This window comes from Falco peregrinus, chromosome 3 (assembly GCF_023634155.1).
Source record: "Falco peregrinus isolate bFalPer1 chromosome 3, bFalPer1.pri, whole genome shotgun sequence".
NCBI lineage: Eukaryota > Metazoa > Chordata > Aves > Falconiformes > Falconidae > Falco > Falco peregrinus.
Genome location: NC_073723.1, coordinates 12641793 through 12664157, shown reverse-complemented (window position 1 = coordinate 12664157; position 22365 = coordinate 12641793). Strand labels below are relative to the sequence as shown.

General features: G+C 42.8%; 1 protein-coding gene across 8 annotated transcripts in view; it reads left to right on the top strand.

Moving 5' to 3' along the window:
* Positions 1-22365, top strand: part of OTULINL (OTU deubiquitinase with linear linkage specificity like) — a 51172-nt gene that overhangs the window by 14014 nt on the left and 14793 nt on the right. For 6 of the 8 annotated variants that reach the window (XM_055799194.1, XM_027784311.2, XM_005235793.4 and 3 more), the window contains 7 exons: positions 1105-1264; positions 1373-1404; positions 1520-1611; positions 5319-5468; positions 6262-6390; positions 8911-9183; positions 10347-13049. In XM_055799194.1, the coding sequence (XP_055655169.1) occupies positions 1185-1264; positions 1373-1404; positions 1520-1611; positions 5319-5468; positions 6262-6390; positions 8911-9183; positions 10347-10526 (936 nt within the window). In that variant the 5' untranslated portion in view covers positions 1105-1184 and the 3' untranslated portion in view covers positions 10527-13049. Of the gene's footprint in view, positions 1-1104; positions 1265-1372; positions 1405-1519; positions 1612-5318; positions 5469-6261; positions 6391-8910; positions 9184-10346; positions 13050-13571; positions 13787-22365 lie in introns of those variants that run through there. The other 2 variants (XM_055799192.1, XM_055799190.1) reach the window with 2 other exon arrangements.

The window sequence follows — 22365 nt, the reverse complement described above, 5'->3', positions numbered from 1 at the left end:
ATCCACAGCTCTTAACCTGCCTTTTGCTCGTGGGAGATATGAAGTCCGGGTCTTGTCTCCAGACAACTTGTACGTGACATCCTGTAATAAAACTTCTTCAAACAACAGAATAGTGGAAAAGGCGAAACATCAACAGTGCTCTTGTATATCCAGCAGTGCTTGTAAAAATGCGTGCGTAGCTGTTTATCTCATTCCCAAGGATGGGATTCATATGTAACTCTTCAACCGGGTAGTTGTCCGCGGTGCATGGACTTAACTTCCTCGGAAAACTTAAGCCCCTCTTAAATTTCCTGTTGAAGCAAGGAGGGGCAGAAGTTCAGTTGACATGAAAGTATGCTGAATGAGTAATTCCCTTTGTGGAGTCTCTGGAGGAGGATCTTTTCAGCCTTCTCTGGGATGCCTTTATAAAAAGTTGAGTTCTCTTGAAGTTTTGTACTAAATGAATAAATAAGAATAGAGCAGCTGTTGATCATAAACTCTGGGGATTTCCTTAACTTTCAGCCAGAAGATAAATTTTTCACTTAGGGAGCGGATACTGCCTTTGTCAACTCTTCAGTCTCGAGGCCCTCTCTGAATTCTGGGTTTTGTTATCAACAAAAGACAACCAGACCCTTCCCTAACCCTGCCTGTAATGCCAAGAGAGTGACAGAAATGTGTCCTGGTTTATGTCTGTGAAGAACAGTAGAGCACACCCTCTTTGTGGTGATCTCCTGAGCTTTCTTCGGAGTTTTAAATTGACCCAAAACTTGCCCAAATTGAGGCAGGAACATTCCTTTAATTCCCTGGGTAGTCATATGATGCTTAGTTGGCTAATGCTGCCTCATATGGCCCATTTGTAGACCAGAACTCCCAGGAACCCCTGGTCTTTAAAACCTTGACTTAATGACGGGACAGGTCCCCTAGAAACTTGAAAAACTAAGTATATAATATACAGGATATTTATCAAGTATATAAAAATATACTTGCCTTTTACATTTCATGTTTGGTGTTTCATTTGGAGTGGTATTGTTCTTGAATGTTCTTTTTGTAAGAAAACAAATAGAAACAAGTATTGCAAAACAGTGACAAGATTTTTTTCCCCCTCTCTTTTTATCCCTGTTTTAGGAAGGCATGAGGTGCAGTCCTGGACAACAGCTACCAAGCAATCCTTGTGTCTCGTGTGGCAAAAAGTGAAAGTGAAGCTAATGCTAAGCATGTCTTTCCTCATTGCTGTTCTTTGGTATTGCAGAAGGCTGTACAGTTTTTTAGCACAGCTACTGAAACGGTAGGTTTTTACTGTGCAGGCTTGAATCTTCCACAGTGTGGCTTATTTGAGCAAATACTGACCTTTGACAGCTCCTCACTGACACCTGTTTTATCGTTTGGATTTCAGGTGGAGCAACTACCTTCAGAGAAAACTCATAAGTAAGCTTTTCGTTGTCATTCCATACTCATTAATCCCCTCCACTTCCCCACCGCAAGTACCCTTTAGATGCAGAACAGCAGAAGGTAACTAATCTGTAAATTAATGTCAATTTAGGGAATCTCAGTGTGCTGACAGAAGTTGATCTACTTGGTTACAGTGCGAGAGAATGGAATGGAGAAACAAAGCAGGCCAAACACATGAGGGAGGTAAGAGTTAAATTTTAACCTCTGCATGAGGATGGGGGAAAAGTAGTGCCTGGGAAAGGAATAGCACTGCCAGTTCGAGCAGCCCAGTGAGCAGAGCCTGTCAGATGAAGAGCAAAAGGGACACTTTGCGTCTAAATAAAGGCTGTAGCAGAGCGGGTCAAAATGTAGATCAGATTTTGCATCTTGCGTCTTCTCCAAATTCCCCTCTGGACCACCCATGACCCACGCAGCAGCTTTAACAGGAAAAATCATCCTCAGCCCCAATAACTTGGTCTTAGGTGCAGTCTCTTGGCCAGCCTTCGATTTAAGGTAAAAACTCTCATTTCAGGGGGGAATGAAACACCACAGCCATTTCTCTTCCAGGCTCTGGAGGTCCATGGGACAGCAGCCAGTGCCTGGCAGCCTCCCCGCTGCGACTCCCTGCCCGGCTGCATCAGCTGCAGGGTAGGGCAGGAGCTCCCATCTGACCTGTGCCAGGTTCGGTGGTGCTCAGCAGGCGAGGAGGTGGCGTGCTGGATGCGGCCATCCCTGCCTTCGCACAGTGTCCCTCTGCTCCAGCTCTGTGGCCCTGGCCGCGCAGCGCAGCCATGGTGCTCCCAGGCTGGTGCCCTTCTGAGGCGTCTGCCACTGCTGCAAGCAGGACACGCGCAACTTAACTGCACCTGGCAGTTCCTGCTGCCTCACACCACACATAGCTAGGACTAACAAGCTACTCATCTCACAGTTAATGTTCTCGTTGTCCTCAGCACCCCAGTCAGCTGCTGAGGGGTGGCTGGAGGCAGCCCTGGGCTCTGTGCGGAGGTGGCAGCCTCCGCTGCTTGCGGGCATCAGCTAATCCTCAGTGCTGCTCTTTTCTGATTCTCTTTTTTCTTCTTCTTCCTTCTGTGGTTTTTGTGCCTTCCCATCTAAGTTCTTCTGTGTTGTTTTTTGTAAAAATTTGTTTTCCTCTTTTATCTTCAAGCTGCTAGCTTGAAGATAAGTAATAATAAATATTATTAAATAATAATATTTATTATTATAAATAAATAATAATTATACTTCTCCCTGGGTTTTTATTTCTCTTACCGTACATCATTTTACCTGAAATAGTTTCTTGCAGCTTAGTGAGTTTTCTTCATAACTGTAAGTCAAGGTGACAAGAGTTGTGCAGCATCAAACCAGGCTTTGGGTCATAGATAACTGAACTTGTGAGCCAAGGACCTCCTAAATTCATGCATGGTCTGCTGTGGCAAGATACACCGTTCTCTGTCAGCTCACCGACATGTTTTTCAGTTGTGTACATTGTGTGTATGTGCTTACACTTGATAGGCAGCAATGGCAGCTGCCGTTGTTAGTGCACGTGCAGTGGGCTGTTGGCAGCTATATCTTGGTGGCCATTCATGAAGGCAGCGTGGCACGAGGCGTGGCGGGAGCAGCGGTGCCCTCCCAAGGGCCCTGACCACGTGCTTGGAGTTCAAGCAGCACTACGGTATCCAAACTTGTGATAGGGATGGGCCTCCAGGAGCAACATGTGGTTTATGGCTCTCTTTCAGCTATGGTCAGCCTTAATCACCAAGGTAGGCTCAAACACCGTGGCCTGGACCTTTACTTTTCCCATAAAACTTGTACCTAAAATAGGTTTAGCGATGTAAAGTAGTATCTGTTGAAGCAAGCTTAGACTCAAATCCAGTTAATCAGCTAATCTTCTATAATATGTGACATTATATCCTAGCATCCTCATGGTGTGGCATTTCAGACCGACACAGGACGAATGCAGCATCAGGTCTGTATTTCTGATTATCAGATGATGATGGAAACACTGTCCATGATAAGCAGAGAGAGATCAAAAAAGCAGAGGGGGCAAGATACGCAGTAGTAACGAGAGACACCAGCTAGCCATCTGCACTGGGAACAGCCATGGGGTTGAACTTCCAGGTGGTGCCAATGCCTGTTTCATGGATCAGCTTTTCAGAGAGCCTTCAAGAAAGGAAGTAACCCTTACCTCGGTCCTGAGTAGTGTGCAAGTTCTGCCTCAAAATGTTGCTTTCTAATTTCTGTTGTTCTCTGGAACAGGCGATGGCACATATTTTCATTCAACATCCTTGCAAGAACAACAAAGCAAAAAAAAATTATTACAGTTGCATCCACCTTCAGAAAGGGACACTGCATAAAAACAAGGAAGTACATTAGGAAGAAGCTAAAAGCTAAGAGACGAGTATTTACAGTCAGTGTGTTTGACATACATATAGCTTTGGTCATGGTACTGGAATCACAGAGCAAATACATACCAAGAAGGATTTAAGAAAGGGTAAAAGGAAGCTCGTAATGCTGAACAGCAGCATAAGGGAGTTATGAGAAAAAAGAACGTATTTTTCAAAAAGCTGGAGTTGTGTCCAAATGATGAACAGAGAAAAGATCCAACTTTGTCATGTTAAATGCAGAAACGCAGCAATGCCGAAAGTGCACAGGGCAACACAGTAAGGCCAAAAGTGATTTGGAGGAGCAAGTAACAAAAGATAGCAGAACTTTTAATAAATTTGCAAACACTTACTGGGCAGCAAGCCTTTCAGAAAATCCATGAGCCTTCCAGATGATCAGACCTGAAGAAGAGTTTCCTTTACATAGAGCAGCCACTGTATGGCTGGTTATATCAGGTAGAAGTGGTCACAGGCAAGAAGAACATTCTAGGCTGAAGTCTTGTGAGATCCAGAACCAGCCTAACCTGCCCAAAAGGGGCAGTCCCTTGCTTGTCCTGCTCCCTTTTTCTCACCTCATTCTAGCTAAGCATTCCTTCTCCTTCTTATGTGCTGGCTCTTACGTCTTCTGTTGGATGTGGTTCACCGAGATGATGATCAGGTCATCCTGAAAGGACCTTCTCTAAGCCACCTGAACTTGCTGAAGCAGCAGGACACTCTCCCAGCAGGATGGATTCAGTAGGCTTACTATCACAGCCAGGGCAAAGTAAGAGTAGGGGAGACTGCAGCTGAGAAGTGGTGTTGGGATGGGGCCGGGAAGCAACAGAGATGAAAGAGGACCAGGGATTGAGACCATGTTCCTGCCCCCTTCAGGAAGCAAACTGTGAGACTGGTGCAGCAGCCTGTGGAACTGCAGGGTCCTCTCGTTCCCTGCCAGTTTATTGCTCTGAATTGGCTCAGCAAGGGCCCAGACGAGAGCCAGAGGTAATGCAGAGGGAATACAAGGAGCGTAAAGCTGGAAGAAGGGCCACCGGCTTCAGCACAGGGCTGCCAGATCTGCTCAGTCTCAGGTCACTGTTGCACAATGGATTCAGGTCAGTGTAAGGAGATGTTTTTGCCCAAAGGAATTTTCTCCAGATGCCAGTTTCTGCCCTTCTCCTGCTCCATCCCATGTATCGGCAAAAATTGTGAAGTGGCTGGTGTTAAAACTGTTATGGCAAAGAAGCCTTCACTGACCTGCTCTGATTTGGTTGACCATGTGAATGTTTACACTAGCAACAGCGTAGAGACTGGGGCAAGTTGCTGGGTTTGGAGAGAGTTCCGGATCACTCTTAAAGGGCCAGTGCCAGTTCAAGGTGTTTACCAAAAAAACATGGTGTTGGAACATTTTTATGCCTGCAAAACTTAAAAATGTACTCTCTCATTCCCCTAGCTTGCTCTTATGAGTAGTTTGGAACTGGACTCCAGTCAACATGGGTTTTATCCAAGATTTAAAATTTTTATAGTTTGGGTTTTTTTTTGGTCTTTTTCTAGGCATATGAAGAATTGTTTTGGAGCTGTCATATCAAATACCTGCGACAGGTCAGGAGAGACAACTATTGTGTACTAAGAGCGGTGCTTTTTCAGGTATTCAGCCAAGGCATTCCTTTTCCGTCGTGGATGAAAGAGAGAGATATATTGAAGGTAAAACTAATTTCCTGAATGAACATGATTCAGATAACCCTGCACTGCAGATGGAAGCTTTGTTCCATGTGAATGCTGACGTGTCTGCTATGGAAGTAGAGGAGAATCACTATCAGAATTTAAAGAGAAGTTTTTTTAAACTCTTTGAACTATACTTAATTGAAAAAGTGTCCCAGATCTAAACATACCCATGTGAACATGAGTCTTAAGTGGTAAAAAAATAAAGTGGATGGACAAATGTTACTGCTGCCCTGCTAGATGTCACTCCCTTAACACAAAAGGGTATTTGAATCCTCTTCGTCCGCATCTGTGCAAAGTCCAGTGGCTCACTTGGGAGCTGCTGAGTGTGCTGCTGGAGCAGCAGGAATCCTGCCCTGAGCTGCAGGAGCTCTGGCAGGAGGGATCGGTGAGGAGGTGGGGAGCTGTAGCTGCCTGTAGGGGCATGTGTGTGAGCTGCGGGAGGTGTCTCTGATCCTGAGTACCTCACCGAGTGCAGATGTATCCAGCTTTTCCAGGGTGTGGATTATATATTTTGCTGAGAGCGTATTTTCGTCTTTTTTGGCTGGCCCTCTTTTATTTTCTTACAGACTTGGCAGTCAAACGAAGCCTCCTTCTTAATATTTAAGTTGTTCTGAGGCCCATCTTTTTGTTGTTGTTTGAACTGTACAACCAGAGGCTAGAACCACATTGTAAATTAAATATGTAGACAAGTGTATATAACTTTATATTCTACTTCTTGTTACGGTTATGATGGTTTTGATTAGCGTTGTTTATTTTTTTTTCCCCCTCCCAGCTCCCTGAAAAGCTTTTGTATTCTCAAGGTTGCAACTGGATTCAGCAATACAGTTTTGGGCCAGAAAGGTACACGGGTCCCAATGCCTTTGGTAAATTGCGCAAATGTATGGAGACGTTAAAGACAAATGTGAGTATCGAGGAAATGGTTGGGAGGAATAAAAGCACTGAGAAGTGGGTTGAGGCAGAGTTAGGGAACTGCTCCTGGTTACGTATGTCTATGACAGTCAGCCTTCCTCCTGGGTTCAGAGAGCTGAGCTGCTGAGAAGGTCATCAGCTCTCCTGCAGGGGAACCCAGCGTCTGGGGATCCACTAGGCTAAGTACTCGGGATCCCCCTGCAAGTTAGGGAGGCCATCCTCCCCGCAGCTGTTACTGTGTGACTAGTTGCCCTTACTGCAGGAGCCACTTGACGGCATCTCAGAATTTTGGTCAAAAATAACAACGTGCAGTATGAAATCCTCCTGCATTCCCTCCCCATATGGGAGGGAACAAAGGAACAGTGCGTTTTCTTCTGTTGTCTTTCCTTTGCTCCCATCTTTGTGAAATGTTTTATTTATCCAGTTGTACTATAATTTCTCTCTGTAAGCTGAAGCACTTGATTACAAAGACCTATCAGCCTCACTGCCCCCGTCTGCTCAGCATAGCCAGATTGCCTGCATTCCCAACCAGGAATATTTCTTACTTATGTATTTAAAACTTGGGGAGTTTTAGTAGCCCCAAAGCCTACTGAAACAGAGATAAAAAAATCAGCCTGAGAAGACCTTGCACCTTCCTTGCGCTCCTCTGGGGGTCACAGCCCTCAAGTGAATACTGGTATTTGCTGGACTCCGGGGTTTGGGCTAATTAAGTTGAAACGCTTCTCTGCAGCATATCAGATCTTAAACTGACGTTTTGAATTCTACAATACACTGTGGTTCTGGGTTGTCTTAACTACAGTCACAACAGCTTATTTTACTGGTAAACATTTAAGCTAGTTCCTTTTACGTGACCCTGTGCATATGAACCACAACTCTGTATTTTTAAATGCTGTTATCAGTGATGATAATTGTGACTCAAGGAAAAACAACAAACCACAAACAGATCTATTTAGCTCTAGAAACAAAGCATTAGTAATAAAAAAAGGGAATTAAACCAGAGATCTGTTCCTTGTCCCTTGCCTGCACTCTTGCTGTGCCACGGTGGCCACTGCCTGTCTGCTTGAGATGTGCCTGGTGGTTCACTTGTGCAGTTTATCGTGTTGTTCTGGTCGCTCTTTACATTTGCCAGTGTTGGGTTGTTCAGCTTTCCACTTGTAGTTCTTTTTAAGTTGATGTTAGTCCCTTCGCATGAAGCGTTTGAACTGAATGCTTGTGTGGAAAACTGTTTCAGGTCAGCACGGTGAACAAATCATACAATTAGCAAATTGTTGAAGAGTAGCTGCAGGATGCATTATGCTGTTACCAGGCATGAGGTGTAGCTCCCAACTTCATTTTATTTTTATAAAGATGCTGTTTGACCAGTGAGATGGATTTTTGCCTATTTTCCTAACAGGGTTGTCTGTGGCCTTTCCCAGCTCCATTGTCACCTTGTGGGCTGCTGCTTGCCGATGCTGTTGTGCCTGGGCTGTGTTGGTTAACAGGTGCTTTACACTTAGGACAGGGTTTTCACTTAGGTATTAGAGGTCCCCTAGCAAAGGGACGTTAGTGGTTCATCAGCTTGGTCTCATTTTTAACCTGTAAGGAAAATCTTCAGGAATGCATGAGGAGATGGGGGAATCTGTTTCTCAATTTAATGTTCATGGGTAGGTTAGATTGTTGAAATTTTTTTTTAATTGAAATTCACAGTTTATGGCCACTTCAACATACAAATGTTACAAGCACAGAATTAACTGAAACTCACTTCAATCCCAGTTATTGAGCATCATCTCTTATGGTGGTCCAAAAAGCCTCTCGGTTTTGGTACTTAGTGGTCCTTGGTTGCTGGGTGGGGTTAAACCACAACATGCAGCCATCTTACCTTGACATCATGAAGCAGAGCACACCGAAGACATACAAATGTGCACCGTTCATAATACCATTCTGGCTTGTCCAGTTTGTATAGGTTCCTTTTAATTGACACACTTCCGAATTGGGCTCAGCATCTAAAGAATTCAGGCTAGGACAACTTTAATGTAAAAGGTACTATAGAGGAAAATCACTAAATGTTGGAAGCTGTAAGTTAAAAATAGGTCAGGAGTCATTACTTAATCTAACATTTGTTTATGGCTTTGTGTGTATGCCTGATGCCACAGAGATTTCCTGTAACTTTCTGGAGTCCTTTTGGTGGTTACACTCCTTTTAGACTCTTCACCAGCAACGATACCTGTTTTCTCTATAGTGGTGGTGGGTGGCTTTTGTATAGGGGAATTGTATTTGCTTTCTGCTAGACTATCATTAGCATCCAGATGCTTGGAGCTGTCTGTGGCAGATAGGTTCAGCTGGATTAGTGGAAACCGAAATGTGTAAGGCTTCAAATTTCGCTGTGGATCTGAAAGAGCCACTTGCTTATTTGCACCACCATTTGGCCGCAATAATGGTATATTACAGACTGGCAATTCTTCCTGTTTTGGAATATTTTATATTAAATAGAATTCTGTATAATTTGACTAATACTCTTCCGTGTGCTTTCCAGTGGACTGAAATAATTGCTACTAAAGATCCTGAAGAAAGAGGAAACATGTGTAATACACTCTTTTCTGATGACAGCAAGGAACACAAACTATACGAGGCCATAAAATTCATCATGCTCTACGAAGTTATTGAAGCCTATGAGCAGATGAAGAACAGGGAAGAACCCCCACACAACCTTTTTAGCCTTCTCCTAGCTCGTGATTCTTCGTCCGACCCTTTGAGTTTCATGATGAATCATCTGAACTCCATAGGTGACACTATTTGCCTAGACCAGGTAAGGGTATAAATGAAAAATAAATCTCAAAACTTACTCCACCTCTGATGCGATTAGATGAATACATCATACGTCATCCATGGTAGCTGGCCCATTTCTTTTCTTTGGGATGTGGGGAAGTGGACTGAGGATAGTCATTGATCTCCCAGGAAAAAACCTGTAGTAGAGTAAAATGGGGTGGACAGTTTTCTTGCTGGGCCAGAAATAAATGTTCTAAGCTATCACTGAGACATAGTTCAGAACAATGATTCCTTTATATGTAAAATAATTTTAGATTATGCAGGTTTTACATGTTTTTTTGCTTTTCCTATCTGTTCCACCATGCCAAACCCTCTACCATCACCCTGGTTTTCCCCCCTCTTCGTTTCCCATTAGATCTGATGTCTTTTAAGAGTAGATAATGAGAAGTCTGCTAACTGTTCACCTTGATATGTTAAGATATTTTTTTTATTTAGTGCGGATTTAAGTACTGACATCTAAACTCCACAGTTCCACGCTGTAAACAGTTTCACTTTCCAATACGTGAAATTATTTTTCATAATCAATTTGAATTATCAAGTCAACTGTTACATGTTGCAGTCACCTTCAGAAGCAGTTTGATTATAACTGGACAAGTTCTGCTCTGCCTGGCTATGCTCAAGGATATGAGCTTTTTCCAAAGCATTCTTCCAGGTTAAGCAATCCTTTGCAAGAAACATCAATGAAGACGCCAGTTCTCAAGTTTTGTATACATGTCATACAAGGAAATATTTTTCCTTTTACCTATTATGTTTCCTCACGTTGCAAGTGATCGCAGGGTGGCAGGCTTCCCATTGTTCAAGGTGTATCAATCTTTTAACAATAGCTAGTCCTTTCCTGCTCCCCGCTGACCTGCATGATCTGGCTTTGGGAGCAGGTTATGTAGTCTGTCAGGTGGAGGAGGGATGTTTCCAGCGTGTCAGGCATTAACCAGAATATCCGCTACATGCAAAAGAGCAGTGGGAGGACTGCTGGGACATTGAGAATACCCTCAAACTTTTAATTTTCTTACTCCACTTACAGAAGGGCCCCTTTTATTCCTTGTCTGCTGTTTTGAAGCCAGATGACTTGCCTTAACTTGGGTTATCTTGGTTTAGTTTTCTAAGTCTAGAAATAAATGTCTTACAGACTTCTTTCATCTTTAGGTTGATCTGTTTCTTCTTGGATATTTACTTGAAGTAAAGATAAGAGTTTACAGACTGCATAGGTTTAATACTGAGGAATTTCAAGTAAACTATCCAGATGAATACCGAAGGGAATGGAATGAGATTTCTCTTCTGACCGAGGATGACCACTACTATCACATCCCCCTTTTCAGAACATGAAGGACCTGTGACTTTTTTTTCCTTTGTATAATACAGTGAGTGACCAGTTCCAGTGAATTAGGTTTCTAATCGGCATCAGGAAGATTTTGAGAATGCTCGTTAATGATTACAAAATGATTTATGGGTTTATTGCGTAAACATTTTGCTTTCCCATTGCAGCTCAATTCACCATCAGTCAGCCATAAAAGCCATAAAATATATTTCTGTACTGTCTGGGGGAAAAAAAAATGTTGTATTTGAGAGCTGTCAGATAAAAATGATTGGACTGCATGACAAAGGTAATGCTGGGGTTTCCATTGCTAGACTAGGGGTTTACTCTGACATTTAAACTCCAGTTCCTAAAGCAATTACTGCCTTTCTCTTGTCTGTCTCTAGCTAGGGAGAACGAATCACAGAGGAAGCAACTCCCAGGGCCCCGCAGTTTATACTCCAGGCTATTAAAGTTGCATTGACTTGGGGCTGCCTAGGATGGGGGGATGTAAACTGGGGCCTCTGTGTCACTGCTTCAGGTCTTATGTGGCTCCTTGGCTTTCTGGAATGCCTCCCTGCAGGGATGGGCAGAGCAGGCAGCTGCAGGCTGTACTTACTTCAGATGTGAAATGTCAGCTCTTAGCGCTGCTATCTGAAGGTGAAGAAGTGTTACACGGGGGAAAATACCCCAACACACACGGGCACAAGACTGCTGTGCCAGATGAACAGAAGATCTGCTTTGTAACTGATGAAAGTACGCAAGCTTTCTCAAAGCTAAAAAAGGCAGTATTAATTAATCAGTGACATGCGACAGAGTTAGACCCATAGCTGCCTATGGTTTTTGTCAACTTGTAAATCCTTTAAGGGCTGATTTCAGCATTACCTGCCAAGATTTCCTTTGCGATTCATCTGAGAAAGCTATGCACAGAACACATTCACAAACACTGCATTTTCAGAAAATATTAGCTTTCTATGCATTATGTGAATTCAGCAGTGTGTATACATCTGCTGTCCTCTGAGCATATATTGATCTCCTTGCCTAAGATTTCTGTCTTTAGTTTAGACCTCAATGTTTGAGGAAGTCTGTCCAGGACAACTAAATGAGATTTACCTTACTGCGTGGAACACTTTTCCTGGTTCTGTTTTCTAAAAGAACCAGTTGTGTTTTGATTATTTAAAAAATAAGGGACCGTAATTTGAAGAAATATTGAAATGATATAGCAGATCTAGCAAAATATTTTTTAAAAGCTTACAATTGCATAGGCATACAGTTGTATTGAAGAAAGTGGGATATATTAAGAAAGCAAGCCTCTCCTTTCCTTACTCGAGAGATACGAGGGCAGGTAGGTTTGATTTTTAATTCCTGCAGGAGAAAATACAAGCCGGTAACAGGGCCTGCAGGAGCTAAAGCAGTTGCATGAGGTAACAAAATGGTAATGCTTGGAGTGCATGGAGAGTGCTCAGTTCCTTTGTGTAAAGGAAAGCAATTTTATCCCTTACAGTCCTCTTATTTGTATGTATATGTATATATATTTATAAACACAAACACTTGAGTTCTGTATTGTAAATTCTGTTTCCTGAAAGTTTTTCTGAGATCAGTTTTGTTCAATAATTTGTAGCTTTGAACTGAGAAGGCTTGATACTTATAATAATTTCATCGCATCAAAACCTGCTTATCAGATACTTTATTTATTAACCCCCCCTTTTTTTTCCACTGAATGAAATAATTTGCCTACTTTAGATTTTTTTCTGCTCTGTATGGAGAAATGTTAGAATGCCTGATAGTATGGTATTGTTCTCTTTTGCATCAACGGTAACATTTACAGCTATCAATAAACATGTCTGTATTTTATTCTTGTTTTGGTACAAGCAGAAATACAAAAAAAGGGTGTATTTTTATAGCGGGCTTTTTAATGGTTTGCATATTATTTATGAATAGGAATACAAAAGCATTACAGCTGAAAGCATTAAATTGTCAAAATGTACGTTCTTGTAATCTTGAGGATATTAATAGGAGGGGGTTAATAAAGATCTAACACAGACAGTGGAATTTATCTCGCCAATTTGGATGTTTGCATCTGAACTAGGTCCCCCTGGGTGCTCTGCCTTGTCAGTGGAAGGCAAGGGCATGTAGTCAGCCAGAGGAGTGGGTCTCAGCAAGGGTCTGGTTCTGCTCACTGACTGTAGTGGGAACTGGCAGTGATCAGCATATATCTCTGCTCTAGATGTTTGAAGTTAGGTGAGATTAATTGTGTCCCAAGAATTCAGAAAGGACATGTTGAAACAGATCTGTTGGCTTATCAGATGTGAGAGGTGCTAGTGGAATCGTGACGGCAACAGAAATTGGATGTGAAGAAAGAGGAGCTTCAGGTGAGGATAATCACAGGTCTTAGAGGTAAATGCAGAGTGTGCTCTATATGGGATCTGAAGAAACACTGAGACAGGTCTGGGGCTGCGCTGAGTTTTAATCAGGGTCTCTGGTAATTTATTTTACATGTGTATAAAGCAAAAATACATTTTTTGTACAAATAAAGAAATATATGTATATACATATATGTGTGTGTGTGTGTATACATGTGAAAGAAACATACATAAAAAAGAAAACCATTCTGAATAAAGTGCATCTGGAACTAACTGGTACTATGGAAGTGACAGGTGCTGCAGCATCTTTTCCAATCAGTGGCACAGGCAAGATTGCTATACAAATCCAGAAGTTCACAGTTGTTGCCAATTATTTTTTTGACTGCAGTGTTGTAGGCAGCTAAAGTTGCAAGTCAGGGTGTGTTTATTATTTATTGCTGCCAATTTAGCAAAAAAACCCCCCATACTGAAACCTCAGAAGTGGGTGCTGATTTTTCCCCACACTTGAAAATGTGTGTTAAGAATGCAACAGAGCAGCTGAAGAAATCTGTTTTGTTATGATGGAGGAAAAAGATGTTTTTAAAATGTCATCTTTTTTAAAAATTGCGTCTCAAAAAATGTGTGAACCGTGGTCCATATTTCATTTTATCTCCAAAGAAAAATACTGACAATCTTGATTCTTCAACTCTAATACTGAAATTACTTTTTGTCTAGGTTGTGGCTACTAAGTTGAAGCAAATTAACAATCACCCAGTGTAGTTGGTTGTTGCCGGTAAGTCTGCCTGCTTAGTCTGAGAGTATTGAGTTTAACGTCTCGGATATAGTTTTGAAATGCAGTTTGTAACTTGCCTAAAACTCAGGTTGAAGGTGCATTAGTTTCGTTGTCCAGAAAAATAAAAATATGTCCATTCTCTTCAAAGCACTGAAATGACCGGCACAGGTTTTTTTTGCCAGCCGTTTGATTTCACTGTCCCTCTGCACTTCAGCAGTCCCACCTGTGACCCTGTTGTGTCAGTGCCATTACAGCACTAGTGTTCTTTGGGGTCTTCATTTTTTGCAAAGCTCCTGATTCTGAAGAAAAGGTAAACTTGGGGTTTTGGTGCCACAGAAGTCCTGGCCCTTCCCTCTTGATTTGTGAGCATTTCGGGGTGCTTGAAGGCCTCCCGGGCAGGAGAGAAACTTTCATTTTGGACTTGATTTCATGAGAGGGCAGGATTCAGCAATTTGAGGATCCCTTGAAATCATTTGGGAGTGGGGCCTGGCATGGCAGCTGGGCTGGAGGGGTGCTGCCGCCTCCCCAAGCAGCATTCGTTCCCGTTCACAGCATCCTGCACGGTGTCAGTCCAACCCTGGACAGCTTGGCCAGGGATGGAGCAGGCAGCTTTGCAGAGGTTTGCTTAAGAGATTTGTCAGAAAATTTCCAAGGAAATCCACGCACCCCAGAGACCAGGAGGTGATGTACCTAGTGGAGACAGGAGATGAATGCAGAAAACTTGCCTCCCTGGGGCTTGGCTGATTTGCATCTCTCTTCATGAACCGCAGAGCTCTGTGTCAGCCGGGGCTGGTAGGTGAGGAGGGTGGCTGGGGCATTGCTGCGACTCCTGGCACAGGGTTGTGCATGCTGGCCAGTGCTGGTGGGAGGGAAAAATGGAAAACATGAAAGAAATAGGCTGGGTCCTGGATGTTTTCTTCATCCAGCACATCCCAATTTTGCATAATTGAAAGGTTAATGCTTTGGACGGGGAGGGCATTTAACCAAAACATCTTCCTCTTTAGTGAAGCGTTTGGTGATAAATCAACGCTTCATTGAAATGTGGAGACAGTCAAGTTGAATCCACTTGTGCAAGTCTGTGTGCAGCAGCTTCTGAAGTCTGTAGCCCAGAGGAGCTAGCAGCTCCCTGTGTCCTTGTCCTGGTTTCAGCTGGGATGGAGTCAATTTTCTTCTTGATGGTTAGTGCAGTGCTGTGTTTTGGTTATGATGTGAGAACAACGTTGACAGCACACTGATGTTCTAGGTTGTTGCTGGGTGACGTTTATACTGAATAAAGGACTTTTTAGTTCCTTGGGCCCTGCCAGCAAGAGGGCTGGCGGACATGGGAAATTGGGAGGGGACACAGCCAGGAGAGGTGACCCCAACTGGCCAAAGGGATGTTCCATACCACATGACGTCATGCTGAGTATATAAACTGGGGGAAAGAGAAGGAAGGTGGGGACATTTGGCATTATGGCATTTGTCTTCCCAAGTAACCGTTACACATGATGGAGCCCTGCTGTCCTGGGGATGGCCGAGCACCTGCCTGCCCATGGGGAGTGGTGAGTGAATTCCTTGCTTTGCTTTGCTTGCGTGCACAGCTTTTGCTTTCCCTATTAAATTGTTCTTACCTCAACCCCTGAGTTTTACATTCCTTTCCGATCCTCCTCCCCATCCCTCTGGGTGAGGGGAAGTGAGCAAGTGGCTGCGTGGGGCTTGGTTGCTGGCCAGGGTTAAATCATGGCAGTTCTTAAAGCCAAGTTCTCTTGTTAAGCTGAGTGTTTTCTCCATGGTAGTAATTTTCAGGATTGTGATACACTGCGTCTTACACATGTTGGAAATGATCAGCCTTTGAGTTTCAGATGCCAAATACGATATTTAGCTGTGAAGGATTTTCTGTTCTTTTTACCTATCCGGTAGATGGCTTCCAAGCATCAGGAGATGTAGTTCAATAAGCTCAATTCTCCTGGCAATTCTTTGATTGTCATGCTTGCCCAGATGATAGTGGTGAGTTGCTGACGGTGCCCTGGCCAACAGCCAGGCACCCACAGCTGTTCGCTGTCTCCCTCCCACACCACCGGGCTAGGGAGAAAATGGGAAGAACAGGAGAAAAGAAAGCTTTTTGGCTAAGATAAAAACAGGGAAATCACTTACCACACACTGTCAGGGGCAAAACAGAGTCGTCGTGGGGAATTTCACAATTTATTGGCAATTAGTATAAGTATTTAATTACAGATTTGGGTGTTGGGAAACAAAACAAGACAAATGTTAGAACACAGGGGGAAAAAACAACCCTCCTTTCCCAGGCTCAGCTTCACTCCAGGCTTTTCTCCCCTTCCTTGTTATCACCGCAGGTCACACTGAGTCCCAGCAGCGAGCAGCATGGGGTTGGGGATGCGTGTGTGCGGGTGGGATGCGGTGATTTCCCTCTGCCCCTCCCCATTTCTCACTCCTTTGCCTCAGTACCAGTCTCTCACAGGTGCCAGTCTCCCCCTTCAAGGGTGTACCTGCCCCAGTGTTGGTTTGGGTTAAGCTGTACAACTCTTGGCAAGTGACATGTTAATTTTATAAAAGTCTATTCAGCTTGATACAACTTTGAGCCATGCTACTGGAAGGGAAAACAAGGAAAAAGTAAGTCTGTGGGGTTTTTGTCTTCCCTTTTTGTTTCTTCAGTGTGCTGTCACACACCACACCCCACACCCCCCCCCCTGTATTTCTACAAGACATAGATCAGAACAGAGCAAATGGGTCTGGAGGAAGAGGCTCAGAAGGTAAGGGTTTAAAATCAGTCCTGGAATGATTTGGACCTAACACAGGAGATACGTGGGAGCTCAAGTGATGACCTAATGGTGAAGAAAAACCAGGATGGCAGCAGTGTGAGGAAGAAGGTATGGAAGAGATGTGGCTAAAAGTTAGCAAATTCATGGAGGAAAACTTAGCAAGTCCATGGATACCTTCTAACTACGTGTGAACCGCCAGTCTATGACTATGACTGGAGATGGGAAAATTTTCCAGTGTGGTATCCACAGAAGGTGTACTTGCAGCGGTTCTTGTCCCGCTGCCTAAAACATGATATATGAATAGATCATGCCTGCTGTAATTGAAGCATCTCTCGGCTACCCTTTCAAAGTAGAGGACTTGGTGCTGTGAGTGTTCTCCAGAAGTACAGAGGTGTTTCTTACCTTTCCTTTATTGATGTCTTCACTTAAGTCTTCCTCTCTTTTTGTGGGTCATGTCCTCACATCTGACTGGCATTTATGGTGCTTCTGTTGCTGCAGCAGCAAGGGCGATACGGCCGAGAAACACTTCAGCCACCTTCGGTTGAAGTTTTGAATGATACATGAGTGAAACCACTTGCTCTTGTTTAACAGGCCATGAAAAGCCCATCTCATCAGGGAGTGTGGCTGATCAAATCGGACCGTATATCTGTCTTCAAGGTCACCAAAGGTATATTCAGGGAAATGTTGCTGAACTTCCTCATTAGTCTTCTCAAGTTAGCTTTGAGCATGGGAGCTTGTGTGTCCTCAGTGATGGACATCTAGATGACAATATATTATCTAAATAAGGAGAAAAGTGGGAGTCAAAGTTTAGACCCTGAGCATACCCCACAAGGTGAACTGCTTCACATCTTACAGGTGCCACAGCATTTGATGTGAGCATAACTCGAGAAAGCTGCAGATGTAAGTATCTGGAATGAGACATTCCTTAGAGTTCCACCAAAATCATGTGCACACAAGCAAAACTGTGCAGTAACCACCATGTGATGCTCTACCTGGTTTAGTAGCACAAGGCATCCATGGGTATTGGACAAAAGATGTAAGCAGATCATGCTGGCTATTTAAAAAAAACCATGTAAACTGCACAAAGTTTTAGTTCTCTTCTGGGCAGTTCCAGAAATGTTTCTACATCGAAGTGCTCTTTGAATTACTTAAAGGAAAGGAAAAAAAAAAAAAAAAAAAAAGGTGTGACAGTTCAAAACAGTAGAAATGTTAGTACAGAGGTATTTGAAAAAGGGATCAAAGACATTTTTTCAAACTGCAGCTTAATTAAGGGACTTCACAGCAGCATTAGTCAGAAAAGCTGGTTGTAACATTTAGTCCCCCAAGTGTAATTAATCTAAGGATACAGAGTACTGCACAGAATAAATATTATACATTCAGGAATCAAATTATAGCTGTGTGAGTTACAGCTGCTGGTAGCCCAGGACTTTGAAAATGCAAGGAGAGGTGAAGAAAGGAAGGAACATGATTTTAATAAGAAGAAAAGAACACCCTTTGTGTGGAAAGCCACCAGCCTATTTATTGGTGGATATTTTATTGCCCTTTTTTAAAAAAAGACATAAACCTGAATCAAACTCCAGCACGATTAAGTGCATGAAATACCAATTTTGATGAGTATTCTCTGTTCTTTTCTTTGCCACCTAGGCAATATCAAGTAGATCAAGATGCGTCACATAGTAGGCAAAATGTACTTTTTTTTTTTTTCTTTGCTTAAAGGAGGATAGATAGAATTCTGTGGGAGAAGGTATCACTAAAATCTCTTCATACCATAGTCCTGAAATTCCTACTAACTCCATACATGTGGCAGCTCTGCTCTGGAAATTTGCTGGGAAGAGGGAGGGATGCTACCAGCTGTGAAGGTATGTAAAGGAAAAACAAAGTCACTTCTATTTCACCTCTCTTTGGAAACACAATGACTAGAATAGAGGTGCACAGCAAGCCTGGGGGAGCATGGGGTGGAATTAGGCTTGAGTCATGCAGAGCAAGGGGTAAAGGAAGCAGCACAAATGCCACGATACAGTGATAATGTGGTTGCCTAATATTGTTCAGTAAATATGAAAATACTTGATATTTGATCCTGCATGCCCAGCCTTCTTTATGGCTTGCTTTATTGAAGAGTGCTGGGGGATGAGAGATCACTGCTTTATTCTCATCTGACCAATGAGCATCCTTTTCTGTCCCGTCCCTTGCAGTCCCAATGCCCTCCCGCTGCCTGACACCGTTTCTCACAGTGAGCGATAAGCTCAGGAAACTGTGGTCAAATTCCTTGTACAAGAGCACGTAACACAAATTCACACATTATTTATTGGCATCCTGATGACTTTAAATAATCACTTCTTAGGTTCTTTATGATCTCTGCCTTCATTGTTAGCTCCCAGGTCCCTTCCAAAATGTCTGTGTGTAGGGGTGGCTCTGTTTGGCATCTGAGAGGCTATGTTCTAAGCAGCACCTTTTCCAAGGTGATGAGTACTTTGGGATGCTGGGAAGTCTGCCTAGCTGCCAGGCTAGTATCTGTCCTAAACTGAAGATTATTCTGGTCAACTTGGTCAAAACTCAATGGTAATCCATGCATACTCACGTCACAGAGACTCACTATTACGTAAACGAATATCAGTATGTTGACTGTACCTTTGTGACCCCTAAATGTGAAATATTCATAGAAAAATACATGGATATTAACAGGGAAGTTTCATGACAACTATATTTTTGAAGCTGTTGAAAAAAAACCACCATAGTTGTAGATAATTTTAGTGCCCTAGATGCATGTAATTTAGTAACAAAGCAAATGATTCCTCTGAGATGCTGCTAGCAATTATAAATTCCCAGTTTCTTGCCAAGCATTAAAATCTGCAGCCCTCAAGTGGAGCCACTTTGCCTCCTGCTCTTACAAATTCAGTTAAGACAGCTGACCTCTTTGGGTTTTGGTTTGGTTTTTTTTTCTTTTCAGTTTTGAGGAGGCCGATTGGAAAGAGGAGTGCAGTGGCTACCCTCTGGCCTCAGCTTATATCAAGGGCACAAACAGCAGAGAGAATCCCAAATATTTCTCTGATCTCTGTCTGCAAGGTGCAAGATTCCTGGTGCTGTATTTCAGTCTTGGCATATGACCTGGGAGTCCTATTTTGTATTTATTTTTTTTACTAACAAAAGCTACATAGAGCTAGGACTTGACACTGTCAGTCTCATCTCTCATCCTGGGCTGATTGATGTGCACCAGGTCATCACAGATATTTTGAATTTAAAGCTGTGGTCTAAAACACAGTTTAACTGGCATCTAGTCTCTCTGTGCATGGAAGTTGTACTGGGTCTTAAGAGAAGGTGGGTTATTTGCTGGAAATTGGGATCTCAGCTGTTCAACCTGCTTGATACTCTTAAAGAAAACTAAGCAACTGATACTTTGATAGCAGTAGGATTGTTTAGATTATGGAGTTACATTAGTAGGTTAATATTTCACCATTTTTGGCAGTTTAGAACAGTAATGCAAAGTAATTTGGAGACTTTTTATTAGAAAAATAGGAGTTCTTGAATGGGAAAGAAGAATGTGGTCCCATATCTCAGGTCCAGCACACATTCCATATATATGCCATCATCTCCTAGGTGGTACATGTCCAGATTTAGTAGTGCCTAGTCTCTTGATGTACCCCTGCTGAACATAGCACCTGGCTTGCCTGGGTGAGCTCTTCTGACGGGGATCAGATGAGAACTGCAATCCCAGAACCTGCAACCAGATGGGAATCCCTGACATTAATTTCAGGCCTGTTGCCTGAGGAAGGCATGCATCAAGACAGCAAATGCCGCTCAAGCTCCTTCTGCAGACCTGAACTAAGAAAAGGTAGGATGCGACAGGATTATGTCAGTATTATAAAATGCAAGTGAAAAATGAGGTTTCTATCTGGAAATGCCTCTTTTGCCAGACAGGAAAGCACCTAGTTCAGAGTTTACCAACTGTTCAACCTGTTCTTTTCCCAGCATTTGAGTCTCAGTGTGCTTAAATTCATTGGTGTTTGAACAGTGAGACTTAAAGGTTAAGTATGGACATTGGGCTGGACTTGCATAATTTTATTCTAGTTCAAAGGACAACATGTTTTTCAGAAAAGGTATTAAATTTAATCTTAAAATCATTGAGTAAGCTAACCCACTGCTGAATTATCTATACTTTTAAGAGCATATGACATTTTTCAGCTGTATGACTACATCTACCAGTCACTGAACCCTGATACACCTTTTTCTGTTAGACTGGAAGGCCAAACAGCAAGCACGGATTTTCTTAACAGAATGTGATCAAATCACCCCTAACTTCTCCTTGGTTAAACTGAACAGATACCACTCATTGTAAGGTTCATCTTCAGTCTTTTCATCTCTCCCATGATGTGATTATGAACTCCTCCTTCTTGTATTCCAAGTACTACGCAGGGCTTAGCATTTGAATCAGTCTTGCGTGAGCACTGTATAAGGAGAAAATAATAGAAAAATTCCATTTCTGCCTTGGATTTCTCTGTCTTCACGCCCAACAGAAGCATCCTGGTTTTTAGCTGAAATGTAGACGAGCGTTTTCCACACTCCAAGGCAAACCTGTCTCTAACTGCAAGGTTGGTCTGAGATGCAGCCAGCCAGTGCTGTCAGAGGCTGATAAGATGGGCAGGGAAGCACCAGATAGTGACAGCATTTTAGGTCTGGGATCCCACAAAGCCTATGGCTGCTTCTCTCTGCACATGTTCTGCTGCAAACCATTGGGGACTGAGGGAATTTACTGGGTCCTAAGGATTATGGCTATTTTTAAGCATGACAGCAGTACATACGCAGCTAGCTTATGTACTTGGTACGTTTTATGTCTCCAGATGATGTGTGTTACCATAGAATGTTGCATATAAATGACTGCAGAACTTTGGACCGGGTAAATTAAGGTCAGCTAAACAGAAGCAAGATTTGCATGTCCTGGGTGTGACAGGGCAAATCAGGACCATAAACGCGGTTTAGCTTTTTCTGTGATCTAAAAAAGGGGGTCACACCGTAGGCTTGTGTTTGGATTTTTATGATTGACTGATTCCAATAAAGATACAAATAAGCCTAAGATAGAAAAATGGTCTAGCAGCGGTCATCAAAAAACAAATACCCTAAAAGTCTAGAGAGACAAATGAAGAATCCAGACAAAGAAACAGAAGAAGAATGTAAAAACAACACCAGATCAGTTATCTATTGCCAGAATGGAGCATCACCCCAGATGACTAGTTTTCCCAAAGGCAAAGAGAAGCAGCAGCCCACTGTTACTGTACCACTCATCCTAGGCATGTAAATTCTGCCCTGAAAAGAGATGGAAAGGATTTGCTCCAATGCTACAGAATTACCAGCATCTTTTAAGTCTTTGCACTCTCTGCATTTCGAGTGTTGACAGGCTACTGGAGCGCTACACTGTTCAGGCTCAGTCTAATGAATCAATCTCAAATTACAAGCAGAGTCCTCACATTAACCCAGGAGATTTAAGAAAGGAATAAAAATCTTTTAACTGGAAAAGCTTCTCTACAAGTGTACAGATAAAGTTTTCCAGGTCTTTCTACAGGACCTTGCAAGTCTTGCTCCAGAGCGATTTGTCAGCAATGAAAACTGTAGACAAGAGGTGAGGGCGTCTCTCTGACCAGACTGAACTCCTTGTTGTGAGCTGGTGTTCACCAAGAGGCAGGGGGTTAAGATTTAAGAATGGATGACCAGATGGTAACAGCATCCGAGTCTGGCAGTGCCAAATATTTGCAGATGTTACCAGAAAACAAATGGCAGAAACATCCTGCAACTTCTTCCTTTCATGAGTTACCATCAAGTTGTTCTACCTGTACAGGCTTTGGACATTTGTTTCAGAATGTGCTAGGAAGATCAGGTGCATGAAATAATGGGGATCTTACCTTTAGAGATTGTCTGCATATATATTCACATAAAATACATACACCCGAAGCGAAGAACTGGGCGAGGCGCATGGGTGGACCAGCAA